At 35.6% G+C, this 16568-nt stretch overlaps 3 protein-coding genes across 13 annotated transcripts in view; 2 read left to right on the top strand and 1 right to left on the bottom strand.

The window, feature by feature from the left end:
- Positions 1–517: 517 nt before the first annotated feature.
- On the top strand, positions 518–15427 carry LOC107584786 (cytochrome P450 20A1-like). Its single transcript, XM_016271538.1, has 11 exons — positions 518–522; positions 10103–10248; positions 10555–10722; positions 10827–10905; positions 10995–11110; positions 11224–11278; positions 11739–11859; positions 13292–13403; positions 13547–13611; positions 13701–13790; positions 15019–15427. Exons 2-11 carry the CDS (start codon positions 10120–10122, stop codon positions 15167–15169), a joined length of 1086 nt encoding a protein of 361 aa, XP_016127024.1. The 5' UTR covers positions 518–522; positions 10103–10119; the 3' UTR covers positions 15170–15427.
- Positions 3030–7784, bottom strand: LOC107584787 (zona pellucida sperm-binding protein 4-like). Its single transcript, XM_016271540.1, has 7 exons — positions 7697–7784; positions 6265–6422; positions 5406–5595; positions 5122–5266; positions 4964–5051; positions 3353–3460; positions 3030–3264 (listed from the first exon to the last, which is right to left on the bottom strand). Exons 1-7 carry the CDS (start codon positions 7708–7710, stop codon positions 3140–3142), a joined length of 828 nt encoding a protein of 275 aa, XP_016127026.1. The 5' UTR covers positions 7711–7784; the 3' UTR covers positions 3030–3139.
- Positions 15428–15905: 478 nt separating the features above from the next.
- Positions 15906–16568, top strand: part of LOC107584785 (abl interactor 2-like) — a 30996-nt gene continuing 30333 nt past the window's right edge. For 6 of the 11 annotated variants that reach the window (XM_016271530.1, XM_016271532.1, XM_016271526.1 and 3 more), the window contains exon 1: positions 15907–16124. In XM_016271530.1, coding sequence (XP_016127016.1) covers positions 16008–16124 — 117 coding nt within the window. In that variant the 5' untranslated portion in view covers positions 15907–16007. Of the gene's footprint in view, positions 16125–16568 lie in introns of all 11 variants that reach the window. The other 5 variants (XM_016271535.1, XM_016271529.1, XM_016271537.1 and 2 more) reach the window with 2 other exon arrangements.

Genomic DNA, 16568 nt, shown 5'->3' with positions numbered 1-16568 from the left:
GTCACACACTTGAGGTATTCGGCCAATCACAACGCACTGGATAGCTGGCCAATCAACGTACACCTCACTTTTCAGACCGATGAGCTTTGTAAAAATCGACGCGTTTCAGAAAGGCGGAGCATAGAGGAGCAACAATAATGTACATTATGTGGAAAATAATGTGTTTTTTAACCTTAAACCGCATAAATGCATTACACCAAATACACAACATAATGTTCTTTTTAGCAACATCATATGACCCCTTTAAGTATTTCTAAGGGGAAGTTGTTTGCATGCAAGTTGCTCTTTACATAATGAAATGAAGGTGGAGTGACCATGTATCTTTGGTGGCAGGTCGTTTTCAAGCAGCTGAGCGCAAATACACAACATAATGTTCTTTTTAGCAACATCATATGACCCCTTTAAGTATTTCTAAGGGGAAGTTGTTTGCATGCAAGTTGCTCTTTACATAATGAAATGAAGGTGGAGTGACAATGTATCTTTGGTGGCAGGTCGTTTTCAAGCAGCTGAGCAAGTGGACCAGTGGAAGGCCAGTGGCCCGATGGAGCAGAGTTTTATGGACATCCGCTCAATGTGGACCACTAGAGATGTCTCCTTGAGAGTCCACAGCGGCTTCAGGTGTGCTTTAAACATCTGGTTTTAAATGACACTTTATTTTCCAATAAATCTGCAAAACTGCTTTCGACTTCAACTTAAATGGGTCGTTCTATACATAAGGTGCCTTCTTGATTGGAAAAAGTTGAAAGATCCGATTTTTTAAATAAATCAATATGAATGAGAATCATGATAATGGAATGTGGCATAACAGGGTGGGAACAAGGGAAGGTTTCTTTAAAAATAAATTACATTACTTCCATTGTATACATAAAAAAAGATTTCTATACAAAATAATGCATTATTTTGATTCTGACCTATTCTAGTCTAAAGGAGCTGAACCTATCAGGGTTCAGACAAAGTTTAAAGGCCAAACTTTAGATTTGTGATGTTGTGCTTGTTCAGTGGCTGACTTTCTATCCAAGACCCATAAAAAATATTTTAGTTTTTAAATGTATTTTCCCATATTATTCGGCCTCCGCAGTCTAGATTGTGTCAGACAAGCAGGCTATGGTGAATTTTTTTTTAAAAAGATCTTAAATCAAGAAGAGTTTAAAAGCTTCTTACTAATTGTTTCCTAATTGAATTTCCCTCAAATGTTGATGATGTTATAGTTGGAGAAGTTAATGTTTTATAGTCAGCGGTTAGTATTTATGAACATATTATATACCAATTAACACAAAAGATTTTGTGTTGGTGTAAATACAATACCGTTCAAAAGTTTGGAGATTTTTAAAAATGCTTTTGAAACAAGTTTCTTATGCTCACCAAGGCTGCATTTATTTGATATGGTACAGTACAAGTAAATGATTACAATTTAAAATAGCTGTTTTCTATTTTAATATATCTTGAAATGTAATTTATTCTTATGGCAAAGCTGAATTTTTAGCAACCATTACTCCAGTGTCACATGATCCCCCAGAAATCATTCTAATATGCTGATTTGGTGCTCTAGGAATTATTATTATCAGTTGAAAATGGTTGTGCTGCTTACTATTTTTGTTGAAACTGTGAGACTTTTTTTTCAGGATTCTTTGTTGAACAAAAACATAACTTTGTTTTTTAAATAAAATAAAAGTGTCTTTACCGTCACCTTTGATCAATACATCCTTGCTGAGCAAAATAATTCATTTTTCTTTCAAAAATAATCACACTGACAGCCAAATGCTGGTGTAAATCTGTGGAAAGACTTTCTTCTAAACCCTGACTGTTGTTACTGCACAGGGTGATTGGCCTGTTTTCTCATGGCTTCCTGGCTGGTTATGCTGTGTGGAATATCATTGTGGTCTATGTTTTGGCTGGGGAACAGATGAGCACTCTTTCCAACCTACTGCAGCAATATCACCCCCTGGCCTACCCCGCACAGTCCCTACTCTACCTGCTGCTGGCCCTCAGCACTGTTTCTGCCTTCGACAGGTGAATCGCCAAACCATAATGCCTTTTCACTTGGACTAATAGAAACAAAAGTAGAGTAAACACAGTAGCCACAAGTGTTTGTAGATGCCTGAACCCTTGAGATAAAACTAGTGTTTGTTCTCTCTCCTAACAGGTTGAATCTTGCCAAAGCTGCTACAGCCATGAGGAGTTTAGTGACTCTCAGTCCTGTGGCACTTGCCTCGTTCTGTGAGTTTATCACGTTTCTTTAAAAAAAATGGATTACAGAAGCCAAATATGAAAACAACAATGTTTTAATATACACCTTTTCTTTTTCAGTGTACTTTTCTGCCCTTGTTTTATCATTAAGCCAGCAGATGACGAGTGATCGCATCAATCTCTATAATCAGTACTCCAGCTATAATGTGACACTCTGGTAAGAGCCCTCTCATTAGAGCATGCTGGGTAAATACTGTACAGTAATAAGAACCAAGCGGTTGTTGTGTCTCCTCACAGGCAGCCGGGCTCAGAGCGCAGCATCCTTCATCCCTGGATCATAGTAAACCTGGTGGTCACTTTGCTGGTCGGGCTGGCCTGGGTTCTGATGTCAACAAGTCCAGATCTCGACCACACAGAAGGTAAATGCTACAGGATGTTGAAGCTCAGAGAGCAGTCTTCTGCTCACGTACCAACATCTTATCCGATGGTTTGAACGGTAGTGGACGGTGTATATTGCACATTTTGTAAAAAACAAAACAAATAAGAGTTGTAGGTACATACCATACAGTATTCATTCTGAAAACATCTTAAAGTTAGAAATTAAACTTGCATTAATATTACATGCATGTTTTTTTCCCCTCTGTAGAGTTTTTAATGTCAATGGAAATGGAATATAAAAATAAAAGCAGAAGAGAAGGGAAACATCACTGCATAAGGCACCTACAGGCAGTTTTTTCTACTATATTTTGATACATGGTTGTAGATTTGTCATATATATACACACACACACACACACACACATATATATATACATATATATATATAATAGAAATGCCAAACACTTGCCTATTGTAAGGTCTTAGCAATAAAATTTTTTAAGTAAATCATTCTTTTGTCTGATTGATACAAGTGATCGCTCAAGAGGCCACATTTTTTTGTAATTTTATTAACGTCACACTGGAGCGGGCTGAGGGCGAGGTTTGGCCCGCTGTATTAAAACAGCCACCACAAGCCCACAGACACCAAATACAGTGAGAGCTCCTGCCGCCCATAATCCATAATCCAATATCTGTGGGACTAGAAGAGGCAAACATTTCCAGGTCGAAGATAGTTGCATGGGTCATTCACTATATGAATGTTAACAAGTAACACAGCGAGTTCATACCTTCCTTATCAGCAAGATTTGCCTCGGAAACCGGCAAATGGGATAGAAGTATGACCTCCCCACTCGAAACTACAACTGTTTCCTCAGAATCCTTCAAGTCTTTTGGAAAATACAGGAAAATAAAATAAATAAATAAATGTTTATTAAATAATGTCATAATCAATAATAATAATAATATTATTATTATTACTATTATTATACTATTAAATGTTACATTATTTTAATTGTTTTCAATTAATAATTTAACAGTTAATAATGTTGTTTTTGATCATGATTAATATTTATTAAATGTTAAATTATTGTAATTAATTTGATTACATTTGTTATTTTTTATTATTATTATGATTAATTAATAATAAACGACAACCAATATGTATGAATAAATATAATGATAATAATGATAATACATATTTGTTAATAATAATAATAATTCTTATTATCATTATTCAATTATTGTAATTATTGAAAATGTGCATTTATTAAATAATAATATTATATTATTATTATTATTATTAAACCAATATGCATTATTATTCATAAATATTAAGAAATAATAATAAAATATATTAATATTGCTTCTAATAATAATTATATTACTATTATCATTTCTTAATATTTATGAATAATAATGCATATTGGTTCAATAATAGTTTAATTAATAATTTAACAGTTAATAATGTTGTTTTTGATCATGATTAATATTTATTATTAAATGTTAAATTATTGTAATTAATTTGATTATTATTACATTTTTATTTATTATTATTATTATTATTATTATTATTAATTAATAATAAACTACAACCGATATGTATTATTAATAAATATCATGATAATAATGATAATACATATTTGTTAATAATAATAATAAATATTATTATTATTATTATAATTGCAATTGTAATGGAAAATGTGCATTTATTACATAATAATAATAATAATTATTATTAATATTATTTAACCCATATGCATTATTATTCATAAATATTAAGTAATAATAAAAGTTATTAATATTGCTTATAATAATAATTATATTACTATTATTATCATCATCATCATTTCTTTATATTTATGAATAATAATGCATATTGGTTGAATAATAATAGTTTTCAATTAATAATTTAACAGATAATAATGTTGCTTTTGATCATGATTAATATTTATTATTAAATGTTAAATTTGTAATTGAGGATTATTATTAATACATTTGTTTTTTTATTATTATTAATTAATAATAAACGACAACAAATATGTATTATTAATATCATGATAATAATGATAATACATTTGTTAATAATAATAATAATATCATTATTCAATTATTTAAATGTTTGAAAATGCGCGTTTATTAAATAATAATAATTAATATTATTCAATCGATATGCATTATTATTCATAAATATTAAAAAATAATAATAGTTTTTAATATTGCTTCTAATAATAATAATAATAATATTACTGTTATTATTATTATTTCTTAATATTTATGAATAATAAATGCATATTGGTTGAATAATAATAATGGTTGATAATTGTTATTATTAGTAGCAATATTAATAACTATTATTATTATTATTATTATTATTCACCGCAATATCTTGAATCAATAGGTGTACTCACTTGTCCTGTTGCCACAGCTGGGCTCACATGACTCAGTGGTGGAGGGGTGGCAAACAGACATAGTGCAGTGAATAAAAATCTGGTAAAGACATGGCAGAGGTAAATAAGTGAGAGCGAAGGAGAAATGTGGTGGGCAAGACAGTACATACCCTTTTCTGCAGAGGCACAAGCGAGGACTGATCTACAAAAGTGAACATCTTCACAACAAAGCGTTTGTAATGAGATGGGTACTGCAGTCCTAAGTGTCCAACAGCAAGCATTGTGGTCAGGTGATGGTCATCCTTATATGGACAGCTATGAAGAGTAATAAGAAAACCAGTGATTTGCATAATTTGAGGCTGTTGTTTTGGAATTGAACAAAATGCCCACATTCCCTTAAACTTATTTCGATAAATTGGGGAAGAGGAGTTGCTATGAAAGAATTCAGGTTTACCCATTTAGCAAAAGCTCCCACTGAGGCAGACTCATGGGTTCAGGATTAGAAGTGGCCCAGCAGTGGTCTAGGACCAGGATAAGGTTTGGATCAGTCCTCTCCAGAATCTGCACCTCCACATACACAGGTTCTCTCAACACTTTAGTAACAGGGTAGTCTGCCTCAGAGTAGTACGAGGTGTGCATAGCCTCTTCAATACACAAAAGAGAATATTGAATTAATTAACTGCATCCCGATGTACAGTGATAGTCATCGACCTGGTAATGAATGAATTCCATATTAGTAGTATTCAAGGTAATTTTACAGTACCCATATTTCAATATTAATAATAATAATAATAAGAAGAAGAAATGTTTCCTGAGCAACAAATCAGCATATTAGAATGATTTCTGAAGGATCATGTGACACTGAAGACTGGAGTAATGATGCCATCACAGGAATAAATTAAATTTTAATACCTTAAAACAGAAATAAGTTATTTTAATTGTAATAATATTTCCCAATATTACGCTTTCTACTGTATTTTTTGATGAAATGAATGCAGCCTTTGTGTGCATAAAAAACTTTTCAAAAACAAAGCAACCATCTAACCTGTATTAAGAAATTACCATTACTTTTGTAACGTGCCCTTGTATTTTAACACATTTCTGTAATGTTTTGGGTCCTGGAGAACAGTCAAAAACTAATATTTCTAGATTTTTGGGGACCTTGTACTTATTTGACCAGGAACATTTCAGGATGACGTGGCAAAATATGTGCTTGAATGAAATAAAACTCTAGTTTACTAGGTAAGCCACATTTGCAAAACATGACTCTTATTGGTTATGTTGTGAAATTTGAATTTCTGGATTCTGCTCACCATCAGAGCATCCTTTAGTAGTGCACTGTCCATTGGCGAGCCTGAGCTCCACTCTGAGCGGGCCATTCTGAGAGACAGGGGGGGGAGGAGGAACCGTATTCACCTCCACCACCAGAGCCTCAACTGCTGATCCCGAATACCTGCACTGGAACTTCAGCCTTCAAGACACAGACGGGAAATACTGGGCCCCCTTCCGCTGATTGTTACCAAAAACTTTAAAGGTGGGGTATGTATTTTTTCAAAAACGCTTTAGAAATCTGAGTCGGGCCGAGTACCAAAACAAACTTCAATCAGCAGTAAGGGGCGTGTCTACTCATGATGTGGAGGAGAGAGCGCCCAGTGCACAGAACAGACATTAGCCGAGCCGAGCGACAGAAAGATAGAGATGGCGGATAAAAACCAAAAAAGAGGAAAAAGTCTGCGGAACAAAAGAAGGCTTACGATAAGGCAAGAAGTAGGACCCATATCCTTCATAACCCATAAATATCGGATCAGCTTTCCGCTGGAGAGAACTCGAGGAGCGGAAGGCCTGCGATTGGACGCCAAGGTTGCTTTGTTTCTTCTCGATAGGCGAGTAACACCGTGTCTACACTGGACGCGATAAAGCGTCCGTTGAAAATCATTTGAAATTTGTCAATATGTCATAAGTAGAACGCAGCAGCAGTTTTCTGTCGGGGATTTGTCGTGTCGCGCCACATCCAGTGTAGACAGCATCACTGATTATAATAAGTTCTATAGTATTTTGTAGCGCCGCTTGCGTCCGGTGGAGACACAATGTAACATTGGTAGCCAATCAGCAGTAAGGGGCGTGTCTACTCAGAGAGAGCGCTCAGCGCAAAGGACGAAAATTAGCCGAGCCGACCGATGACAGAAAGATAGAGATAGCGGATAAAAAACAAAAGAGGAAAACGTCTGCGGAACAAAAGAAGGCTTACGATAAGGCAAGAAGTAGGACCCATATCCTTCATAACCCATAAATATCGGATCAGCTTTCCGCTGGAGAGAACTCGAGGAGCGGAAGGCCTGCGATTGGACGCCAAGGTTGCTTTGTTTCTTCTCGATAGGCGAGTAACACCGTGTCTACACTGGACGCGATAAAGCGTCCGTTGAAAATCATTTGAAATTTGTCAATATGTCATAAGTAGAACGCAGCAGCAGTTTTCTGTCGGGGATTTGTCGTGTCGCGCCACATCCAGTGTAGACAGCATCACTGATTATAATAAGTTCTATAGTATTTTGTAGCGCCGCTTGCGTCCGGTGGAGACACAATGTAACATTGGTTTTGCTGTGTTTCACAGAACTAATCGTTGCCTGGGTTGCGTACGTATGTGTGGGGCGGAGCTATCAAAATAGGGGCGATACCCTTTTGGGGTAGGGGCGTGTTTGTTTTGGTGATTTGAAATATCAACATTGGCTACCAGAAATCACTTACCCCACCTTTAACATAAAAACAGATGAGCCTCCTCACTCATAAGAACTGTCCCTCGTAATTGATCCACGTAATTGGTCCAATGCCCACTTCATACACGGATGACATCATGTTCTCATAAATAACAAAACCGCTTTCTTCCTGAAGGATATAATGGAGGACAAATAATAGTGACCATAGGGTAAACTAAAACAGTGATGCAACAATGTCATGCTCTTTCTCCCCCATGATTAATAACATGCTCAAAGGCCATGCTCATACCCACCTTCATTCTGGTGCCACAGGAGCCAACAGTAAACTGATAGATGGCAAAGCTGGCAGTGCTGCCGACAGAAGCGCAGTGGCCACTGGGGTCATTCTCCAGCATGTGGATGGAATCTAAACTGATGCGTGGCATGGTAGCATCTCGAGCAACCACCAATACAATCTGCCCATCTCTCGTGCACTGCAGAGTAACTGGAACAAACAGGAAAAGATTACTTGAATGTAATGTTTTGCACAATTGGAGGTATTATACAGTTACAGCGCTTAAATAATATATTTTTTTATATTTAATGCATAGTAACCATAGTTTTATTGTGGTATTTGGAGTAAACCTATAGTAATCGCCAGAAAATCCATGGATCACAACTCATAACCATGATTAAATCAATGTAGATGCTATCTATAAAATAAAATGATATTTATGAAAAAATTGTCTAAAACACTGCTATAGATGTCAAATGAATTTATTCCCACTAGTAGTTTGGAATAATTATGATTATTTACTGTATTTGAAAGAACTAGCTTATGCTCACAAGGACTGCATTTATTTGATAAAAAAATACTATAAAACAGTAATATTGTGAAATTGCAATACATTCCTTTATTAATTTCTCTCTTTTTTTATATAAACGTACTTACTCCAAATATTTGAATGGTAGTGTATCACAGTTTTCACAGAATAATAAGCTGCAAAAACGGTTTTCAACATTGATAATAATAATAAATGTTACTTGAGCACCAAATCAGCATATTATAATGGGTTCTAAAGGATCACGTGACACTGAAGACTGATGAAGTAGCCGCAAAATAAATAAATAAATAAATTAGCAAGCTTTGATTTTATATTGTAATAATATTTCACAATTATTGCTGTTTTTAAAGCATATACATCTTTAAAAAAAAAAAAAAAAACGTAATTATTCCAAACCTACTGTACGCCAGTTAGGTTTACTCTGTTACTATTACTGTAAAATGATGATTAATGTTTAAAAACATAATAAAAGCACTATGGTAATGCCAATTATAGTTGCACCGTGATATCCTATGAAGCGCGCGCACACACACACACACACACACACACACACACACACGCAACGTTACGTACTTTTTCCTGTGTGTCACATTTAAAGTTCATTACGAGCCTAATTATCATTAGCTCCGCCCCCTTAATTATAAACAAACTCATAATATGATAAAAAAAAATGCTTAGTCACACATTTTAGAAAAACGACTATTTATAATTAAAATAAACAACTCGTATTACAAAAACACATTAATAAAGGAGGGACACTAATGATTTATATTAACCCGTTTAGGCACACGTGAGTACTAAATAGTAATAATGGAAGGTGTGTTGGTTAAAATAAAATCCAGGCTGTACTAAACAGATTTAAAATAAATATCCCTAAACAACAACGCTCTGCGATGGATTGGTTTAGCCTTGTTCACAGGATGTGTAGTTGAGTACCGACCTACAGAGGCGCAGGTTTCTGATGGCTACACACACACACACACACACACACACGCAACGTTACGTACTTTTTCCTGTGTGTCACATTTAAAGAGTTCATTACGAGCCTAATTATCATTAGCTCCGCCCCCTTAATTATAAACAAACTCATAATATGATAAAAAAAATGCTTAGTCACACATTTTAGAAAAACGACTATTTATAATTAAAATAAACAACTCGTATTACAAAAACACATTAATAAAGGAGGGACACTAATGATTTATATTAACCTGTTTAGGCACACGTGAGTACTAAATAGTAATAATGGAAGGTGTGTTGGTTAAAATAAAATCCAGGCTGTACTAAACAGATTTCAAATAAATATCCCTAAACAACAACGCTCTGCGATGGATTGGTTTAGCCTTGTTCACAGGATGTGTAGTTGAGTACCGACCTACAGAGGCGCAGGTTTCTGATGGCCGTTTATGAGATTTGTAAATTATTCCATTCCTTTTTTACTCACAATTTGTACAGTGTCCCAACTTTTTTGGAATTGGGTTTGTATAAAGTAGCATTTATTGCCATACCAAATGTTTTTTATTAACCGTGACGGAAAGAATACAAATCCCCTTTTATGCATATTATTATTATGCATGCTTTTTCTAACGCATATATTTGTACCCTTTCCTCAGCGGATTCCTTTGAGACAATGCTCAAGTCGTTGCTGGGTTACCAGTCAGGTTCAGGAGTGGGAATGACAGAGTCGATGATAAGGAAAAAAGTGTATGAGGGAGCGATCAATAAAACCCTGGAGAACAACTTCCCTCTATTGCTTCAGGTCTGTTCAGGAGTGTTTATATATATGTATATGTATATGTATATATATATATATATATACATATATACATATATATATCACTAGTTCAGGATTTCACTATTAGGACCAACAACAAAGTTCTTCTCTTCATTGCATAAATCTAACTGACCCAGTGATATCTGTCTTAAAGTAAAGTTCTTGAATTCTTTTTGATATTAAACCATAGGTGATTTGTTTTTGTTCGTATAATAAACAAAACTGAATATAATGAACAGTCCCTATTTTTAAACGTGTTATCCCTCTCTTACAACTCTGCCATTGTTTTAGCTGGTGGAGGAGCTGGTTGATAAGTGGGCATCTTATCCTAAATCACAGCACACGCCTCTTTGTGCTCATCTGCTTGGATTGGCTATGAAGGCTGTCACTCAGCTTGCCATGGGGAGTCGCTTTGGGGATGAAGCTGAGATCATTCGGTTCCGTAAGAACCATGAAGCGGTGAGCATTCCTCACTAGTTATATTTAGTGTCATGCTTATGAATATTATTATTATAAAATGTGATATTTTACATGTAAATGCAAATATTTCTGGATTTGAATAGATCTGGTCAGAGATCGGTAAAGGTTATCTGGATGGATCCCTAGAGAAGAGTTCTAGCAGAAAGGCCCGTTATGAGAGTGGTAAGAAGGCAGCTGAGCTACATTTGAAAGTGTTGACCTTATTTTTGATTGTTCAATGTCAATTGATCATGTGGTTTTGTTATTTTCAGCTCTGGCTGAGATGGAGTCAGTGCTGAAGTCTGTGGCAAAGCAGAGGAGTGGACAAGGATCCAGTCAGTCATCTTTTGTTAACTATTTACTACAGGCCAATCTGACAGAGCGACAGGTAGCATCATCTCAACACTGAACGATTCATTTTCAAATTGAGATACTACTATTTATATATTTATGCATGAATTATAAACAAACAGTTATTAAATATGTTTTGCTGTTCCTCAGGTGATGGAAGATGGTATGGTTTTTACTCTAGCTGGCTGTGTGATCACTGCTAACTGTGAGTTTCAATTTCTTCTTTCTAGCTGGCATAGCTTCAGTGTTATTTTAGTATTGTATGGTATTATAGTTTTTTATTAACATTAGCTTTTGTTTTTATATTTTACGTTTTCAATTTAATTTTAGATTAATATTTTGTATTTTTATGGTGTGGCTTTATAATTTTTTTATTACTTTTTGGTTATTACTATTTAGCTTTAATTTATTTTTATTCCAGTTTTAGTTCGATTTTTTTCCAGTTAGTAATGTTAGTGCTTCACCTTAAACTTTTCTAAATTTAGTTTATTTTACTTTTTTCATCTAATAATTCAATTAACAAACATGTTTTTAATAGTTTTAGTTTTAGTTAATAATAATAACATTGTGTAGCTTTTAAAAAAAAATTTTTTTTACCATCATGTCTGTATTTTTGTTATTCTTATACATCATTTATGCCTGTTCTTATCTGTATTATTTCCCAGTGTGCATCTGGGCAGTTCACTTCCTATCAGTCTCAGAAGCAGTGCAGGAACGTCTCTATCATGAGCTTGTTGAAGTGCTCGGAGAGGAACCGGTTACCTTGGAGAAGATTCCACAACTTAGGTGAGCGCCAGTCATAGCTTGTGATATAATTCTGTTAGTATTATCCATATGGTATTTACATTTATTGATTTAGCAGATGTAAAATCAAGTGACCCAAATGTGAAAAAAGGTTTACATATGACGAAATTAATAGTACTTTTTTCCCTTCTTTTTTTAATAATCTTTTTTTTTTTTTAAAGAGCTGTTTTGGTCAAGAGAGATGGGTTTACAGTATGTATATGCTTAAAGGGATAGTTCACCCAAAAATTTTAATTTGATGTTTATCTGCTTACCCCCAGTGCATCCAAGATGTAGGTGACTTTGTTTCTTCAGTAGAACACATATGATGATTTTTAACTTTAACCGTTGCAGTCTGTCAGTCGTATAATGCATGGCAATGGTAACAAAATCTATGAGAGTAAAAAAACAAACATGCACAGACAAATCCAAATTAAACCCTGCGGCTCGTGACGACACATTTGATGTCCTAAGACACGAAACGATCGGTTTGTGCCAGAAACCGAACAGTATTTATATAATTTTTTACCTCTAATATACCACTATGTCCAACTGTCTTTGAGCACGTGCAGGCATCTGGTGCGTGAGGTGTGTACGCGCTCTGGTGTAGTTTACGCAAGCGCTGGAAGTGATCTCTCGCGCGTATCCGTCACTCATTGTTTGCACAGTCATTGTAAGTACGATGGCTAATCAAAATGGTACTTACTTGCACTTATCCGGATTGTTCAAACCGACTTAAAACTAAAAGATTACGTTCTCTTGTGCAAACTCATTCGGGAGTAGTGACTTTCCACGTATTCCCAACTTCTGAGCCTGCTCGCCTGAAGTTATGGTTGATTGCTCTTCGGCTGGATATCAACACACCCATTAACATAAACTACACCAGAGCGCGTACACACCTCATGCACCGGATGCCGTGTGCGCGCCCAAAGAAAGTTGGACATAGTGGTGTATTAGAGATAAAAAATTATATGAATACTGTTCGCTTTCTGGCACAAACCGATCGTTTCGTGTCTTAGGACATCAATGTGTCGTCATGAGCCGCAGGGTTTAATTTGGATTTGTCTGTGCATGTTTTTTTTACTCTCATAGATTTTGTTACCATTGCCATGCATTATACGACTGATAGACTGCAACAGTTAAAGTTAAAAATCATCATATGTGTTCTACTGAAGAAACAAAGTCACCTACATCTTGGATGCCCTGGATAAGCAGATAAAAATCAAATTTTCATTTTTGGATGAACTATCCCTTTAAGGGTTTCCAACATTCTCCTGGGTTTACATGCGTAATGCTTTTTCTTTTCTTTCTACATTCTGGCCACCAGGTGACATATGTGTGTTAATTCTGTGATTTCCATAAAATAGTTAAAATTTATTCCACATGGCCATCACTTTGACTGGAAATCATGATTCTTGTTCACGTTTTCCCCCAGATACTGCCAGCAGGTGCTGAATGAAACGGTCCGCACAGCCAAACTGACGCCCATGGCTGCCAGACTGCAGGAGGTGGAGGGGAAGGTGGACCAACACGTCATTCCCAAAGAAGTAAGAACCTGCCTTTTTCATTACTAGGCCCACACACAAACTTAAAAACGCTCTGCAGGTTTCATTCATTATATCTAGTCTAGTCAATATAGAGAGTGCTGTGACCTATAATGTTAAAAATAACTCTGGTTGTATGTTTGTAGACATTGGTTATCTATGCCCTGGGTGTGGTCCTTCAAGATGCAGATACTTGGTCACTTCCATACAGGTGTGTTTGTGTGTGTTCATTTTATACAAGGTCGTGTAAGGTTCATGGTTTGTTTGCTGGTATTCTCACTGGTTTGTCTTCTTTGACAGGTTTAATCCTGACAGATTTGCTGATGAGTCAGTAATGAAGAGCTTCTCGCTGCTTGGGTTTTCAGGGAGCCAGGCCTGCCCTGAACTAAGGTACAATGAGAGAAATACAGATATTATCTTAAACTTTGTTATGGTTATTTATTTATATAATAAAGTAAAAAAATTAAGTTTATCATTTACTCACCCTTGTGTCCTTCCAAACCTGTATGAATTTCGTTTTTCTGTTGAACACAAAAGGAGACGTTTAGAAGAATGTTCAGGCTGCTCTACTTCATACAGCAAAAGTGAATGGGAATGCGGTCAGTCAGACTACAAAAATGACAAAAAGCCCCATAAAAGTAGTCTGTACGAGTCCTATTGACTAGTGATCCTCAACCTTTTTAATTCCAAGACCCTCATTGTCCACGACAAAATATTAAAGACTGTATATGTTAAAGGGTTAGTTCACCCAAAAATGAAAATTCTGTCATTAATTACTCACCCTCATGTCGTTTCAAACTTGTAAGACCTTCGTTCATCTTCAGGACACAATGGTGGTTCATCCGTAATTATACGAAGCTACGATAATACTTTTTGTGCGAAAAAAAACAATTAGTCTCCTCCGCATCACCCTGGTGCCATTTTGGAGAATATCCGCTGGACGTAAACAGCGTATGCTGTTCTGTGCCAAGAACTGAATGTTATTCAAGGATCACTCTCTTAATGAGCAATTAATGTACATTACTTTTTCAGTCATTTGTGATTACGAGAAGTTTTTTTTTTTACTCACAAATTCCAGTTTTTTAAATCAATCTGGACATAACTAGAAAAAAGTATAATCAGTATAAAAAATACAAACAATTTATTTATTATTATTATATTTGTTAATTTTCATGACTTTTACAGGTCTAAAAATCACACTTTTAAAATTCCCTATATATGCAGGTCTTCCAAGATTAATGGAAACCCTGGTTCATTCAAAACAAGGTTGTTGAGGGAATTAATTAAAATAAGAAATATTAGCTTGATTTCTTGTCTCTGTTTTTGCTTATTTTAAAGCTTGTGTTTGCCTTAATTTAAATCATTCTAAATCATTTTGAAGTGTGCTGAGCCCCCCAAGTGCACTCTGGCCCCTGGTTGAGAACCAATGCTATAAACGTATATGAATATATATATTTTTATTATTATTGTTTTGTCAAAGAAAAAAATGGGTTTTAATCCTCATGAGGCTGAGTAAATGATGTCCAGATTTTTCATTATTGGGTAAATTGTTCCTTTAAGAAACATTCAGATGTCACATAGTTCACAAATCTTCTCGCCCCATCCTTCCTCTCTTTAGATTTGCATACACTGTGGCCGCAGTGCTGCTCAGCACGCTGGTGCGCAGGTTGAGACTGCACAGAGTGGAAGGGCAGGTGGTTGAGGCCAGGTATGCGCTGGTGACCACACCCAAAGATGACACCTGGATCACAGTCAGCAAGAGGAACTGAAGGACTCATAGCTCACGTCCCTGAAATAGCCTCTTGGGAAATGTGAATTATGCATGGCCAATGTTATGTGCTCTATATCGTGTGTGGGACAGCAATTGATAAGATCAAAACAATGTCATTTAGAAATGGTCCAGGTTGTTAAAACTTTATGCCACTGTTTTTTTTTAGAGGTCATTCCCTCTGAATGTCACAGACATTCCATAAACGGTGATCAACATTGAATCGCAATCTTTTAACTGCAATCTTTCTATACTAATAAAATGTGATAAAAAAAGTATCTATCCATCTTTGCCAAATAATGAAACCATTCTGTTGTATAGAGCATTTTTGGGATACAGCAGAAAGACAAATAGGAAATAGCCTCTTGGGAAATGTGAATTATGCATGGCCAATGTTATGTGCTCTATCGTGTGTGTGGGACAGCAATTGATAAGATCAAAACAATGTCATTTAGAAATGGTCCAGGTTGTTAAAACTTTATGCCACTGTTTTTTTTTAGAGGTCATTCCCTCTGAATGTCACAGACATTCCATAAACGGTGATCAACATTGAATCGCAATCTTTTAACTGCAATCTTTCTATACTAATAAAATGTGATAAAAAAAAGTATCTATCCATCTTTGCCAAATAATGAAACCATTCTGTTGTATAGAGCATTTTTGGGATGCAGCAGAAAGACAAATAGAAAGGAACATAGGTGTAGGAGGAAAGAGAACTGTGAATGTGAAAGAGAGGGAGGGGGGTAATGTGATGGTGTTTTCCTCCTGCGTGCATCAGTGAGGGAGAGGGGAGTGTGATGGTGGTGTTTTCCTCCTGCATGCATCAGTAAGATGTGAAGATGGCGGAGCTGCAGATGCTGTTGGAAGAGGAGATTCCTGCTGGTCGAGGAGCTCTGCTGGACAGCTACGCCAACCTAGAGAGAGTCGCCGAGTACTGCGAGAGCAACTACATACAGGTGACATTACAAAACGTTGAAGACATCCTAGACAAGGCCAGATACAGGATGAGAAATGACACGAGAGATAAATGATCCGACTGCTTGTGTTGTCGAGTGACAATGCAGCCGTGCGGACTGAATTCATCGCGTATTATTATTGCTTGTAATTCATACTGGTTTATATTACACTAATTCAACCCTTAACACACTTTATATGCGTTTTGTTGCATATTTTCAGTGGTTTTGTACAGAAATGGGGCCTCAAACGCTGAGCTAGTAGGCTAACGATCTAGCCGAGGCGAAACCAATGAGTAAACTTCAGTTGTATCACATCAAAAGACAGTTTACTTTCCCTCTTTTTAAATTTAGTATGAATTTATTAGTTTTATATGCCTAATTAAAACAGCGTGATATGATTTAAAGTGGTGTATTAATGTGTAATAGCGTTTGTGAAGATCTTTT

This window comes from Sinocyclocheilus grahami, unplaced genomic scaffold (assembly GCF_001515645.1).
Source record: "Sinocyclocheilus grahami isolate Dianchi unplaced genomic scaffold, SAMN03320097.WGS_v1.1 scaffold63.1, whole genome shotgun sequence".
Taxonomy (NCBI): domain Eukaryota; kingdom Metazoa; phylum Chordata; class Actinopteri; order Cypriniformes; family Cyprinidae; genus Sinocyclocheilus; species Sinocyclocheilus grahami.
The sequence above is the reverse complement of the archived record's forward strand: the minus strand, read 5'-3'. Positions and strand labels throughout refer to the sequence as shown.

Bases quoted from the DNA above. Each gene is read 5' to 3' on its own strand.
- LOC107584787 (XM_016271540.1), bottom strand. The intron at 5,052-5,121 runs GTATGTACTGTC...TGTCTTTACCAG, and splicing joins TTGTGCCTCTGCAGAAAAGG to ATTTTTATTCACTGCACTAT. The intron at 3,265-3,352 runs GTATGAACTCGC...TGCCTCTTCTAG, and splicing joins AAATCTTGCTGATAAGGAAG to TCCCACAGATATTGGATTAT.
- LOC107584786 (XM_016271538.1), top strand. From the start codon at position 10,120: ATGCTCAAGTCGTTGCTGGGTTACCAGTCAGGTTCAGGAGTGGGAATG. The intron at 11,860-13,291 runs GTGAGCGCCAGT...GTTTTCCCCCAG, and splicing joins GAGAAGATTCCACAACTTAG to ATACTGCCAGCAGGTGCTGA. The intron at 13,404-13,546 runs GTAAGAACCTGC...GTATGTTTGTAG, and splicing joins AACACGTCATTCCCAAAGAA to ACATTGGTTATCTATGCCCT.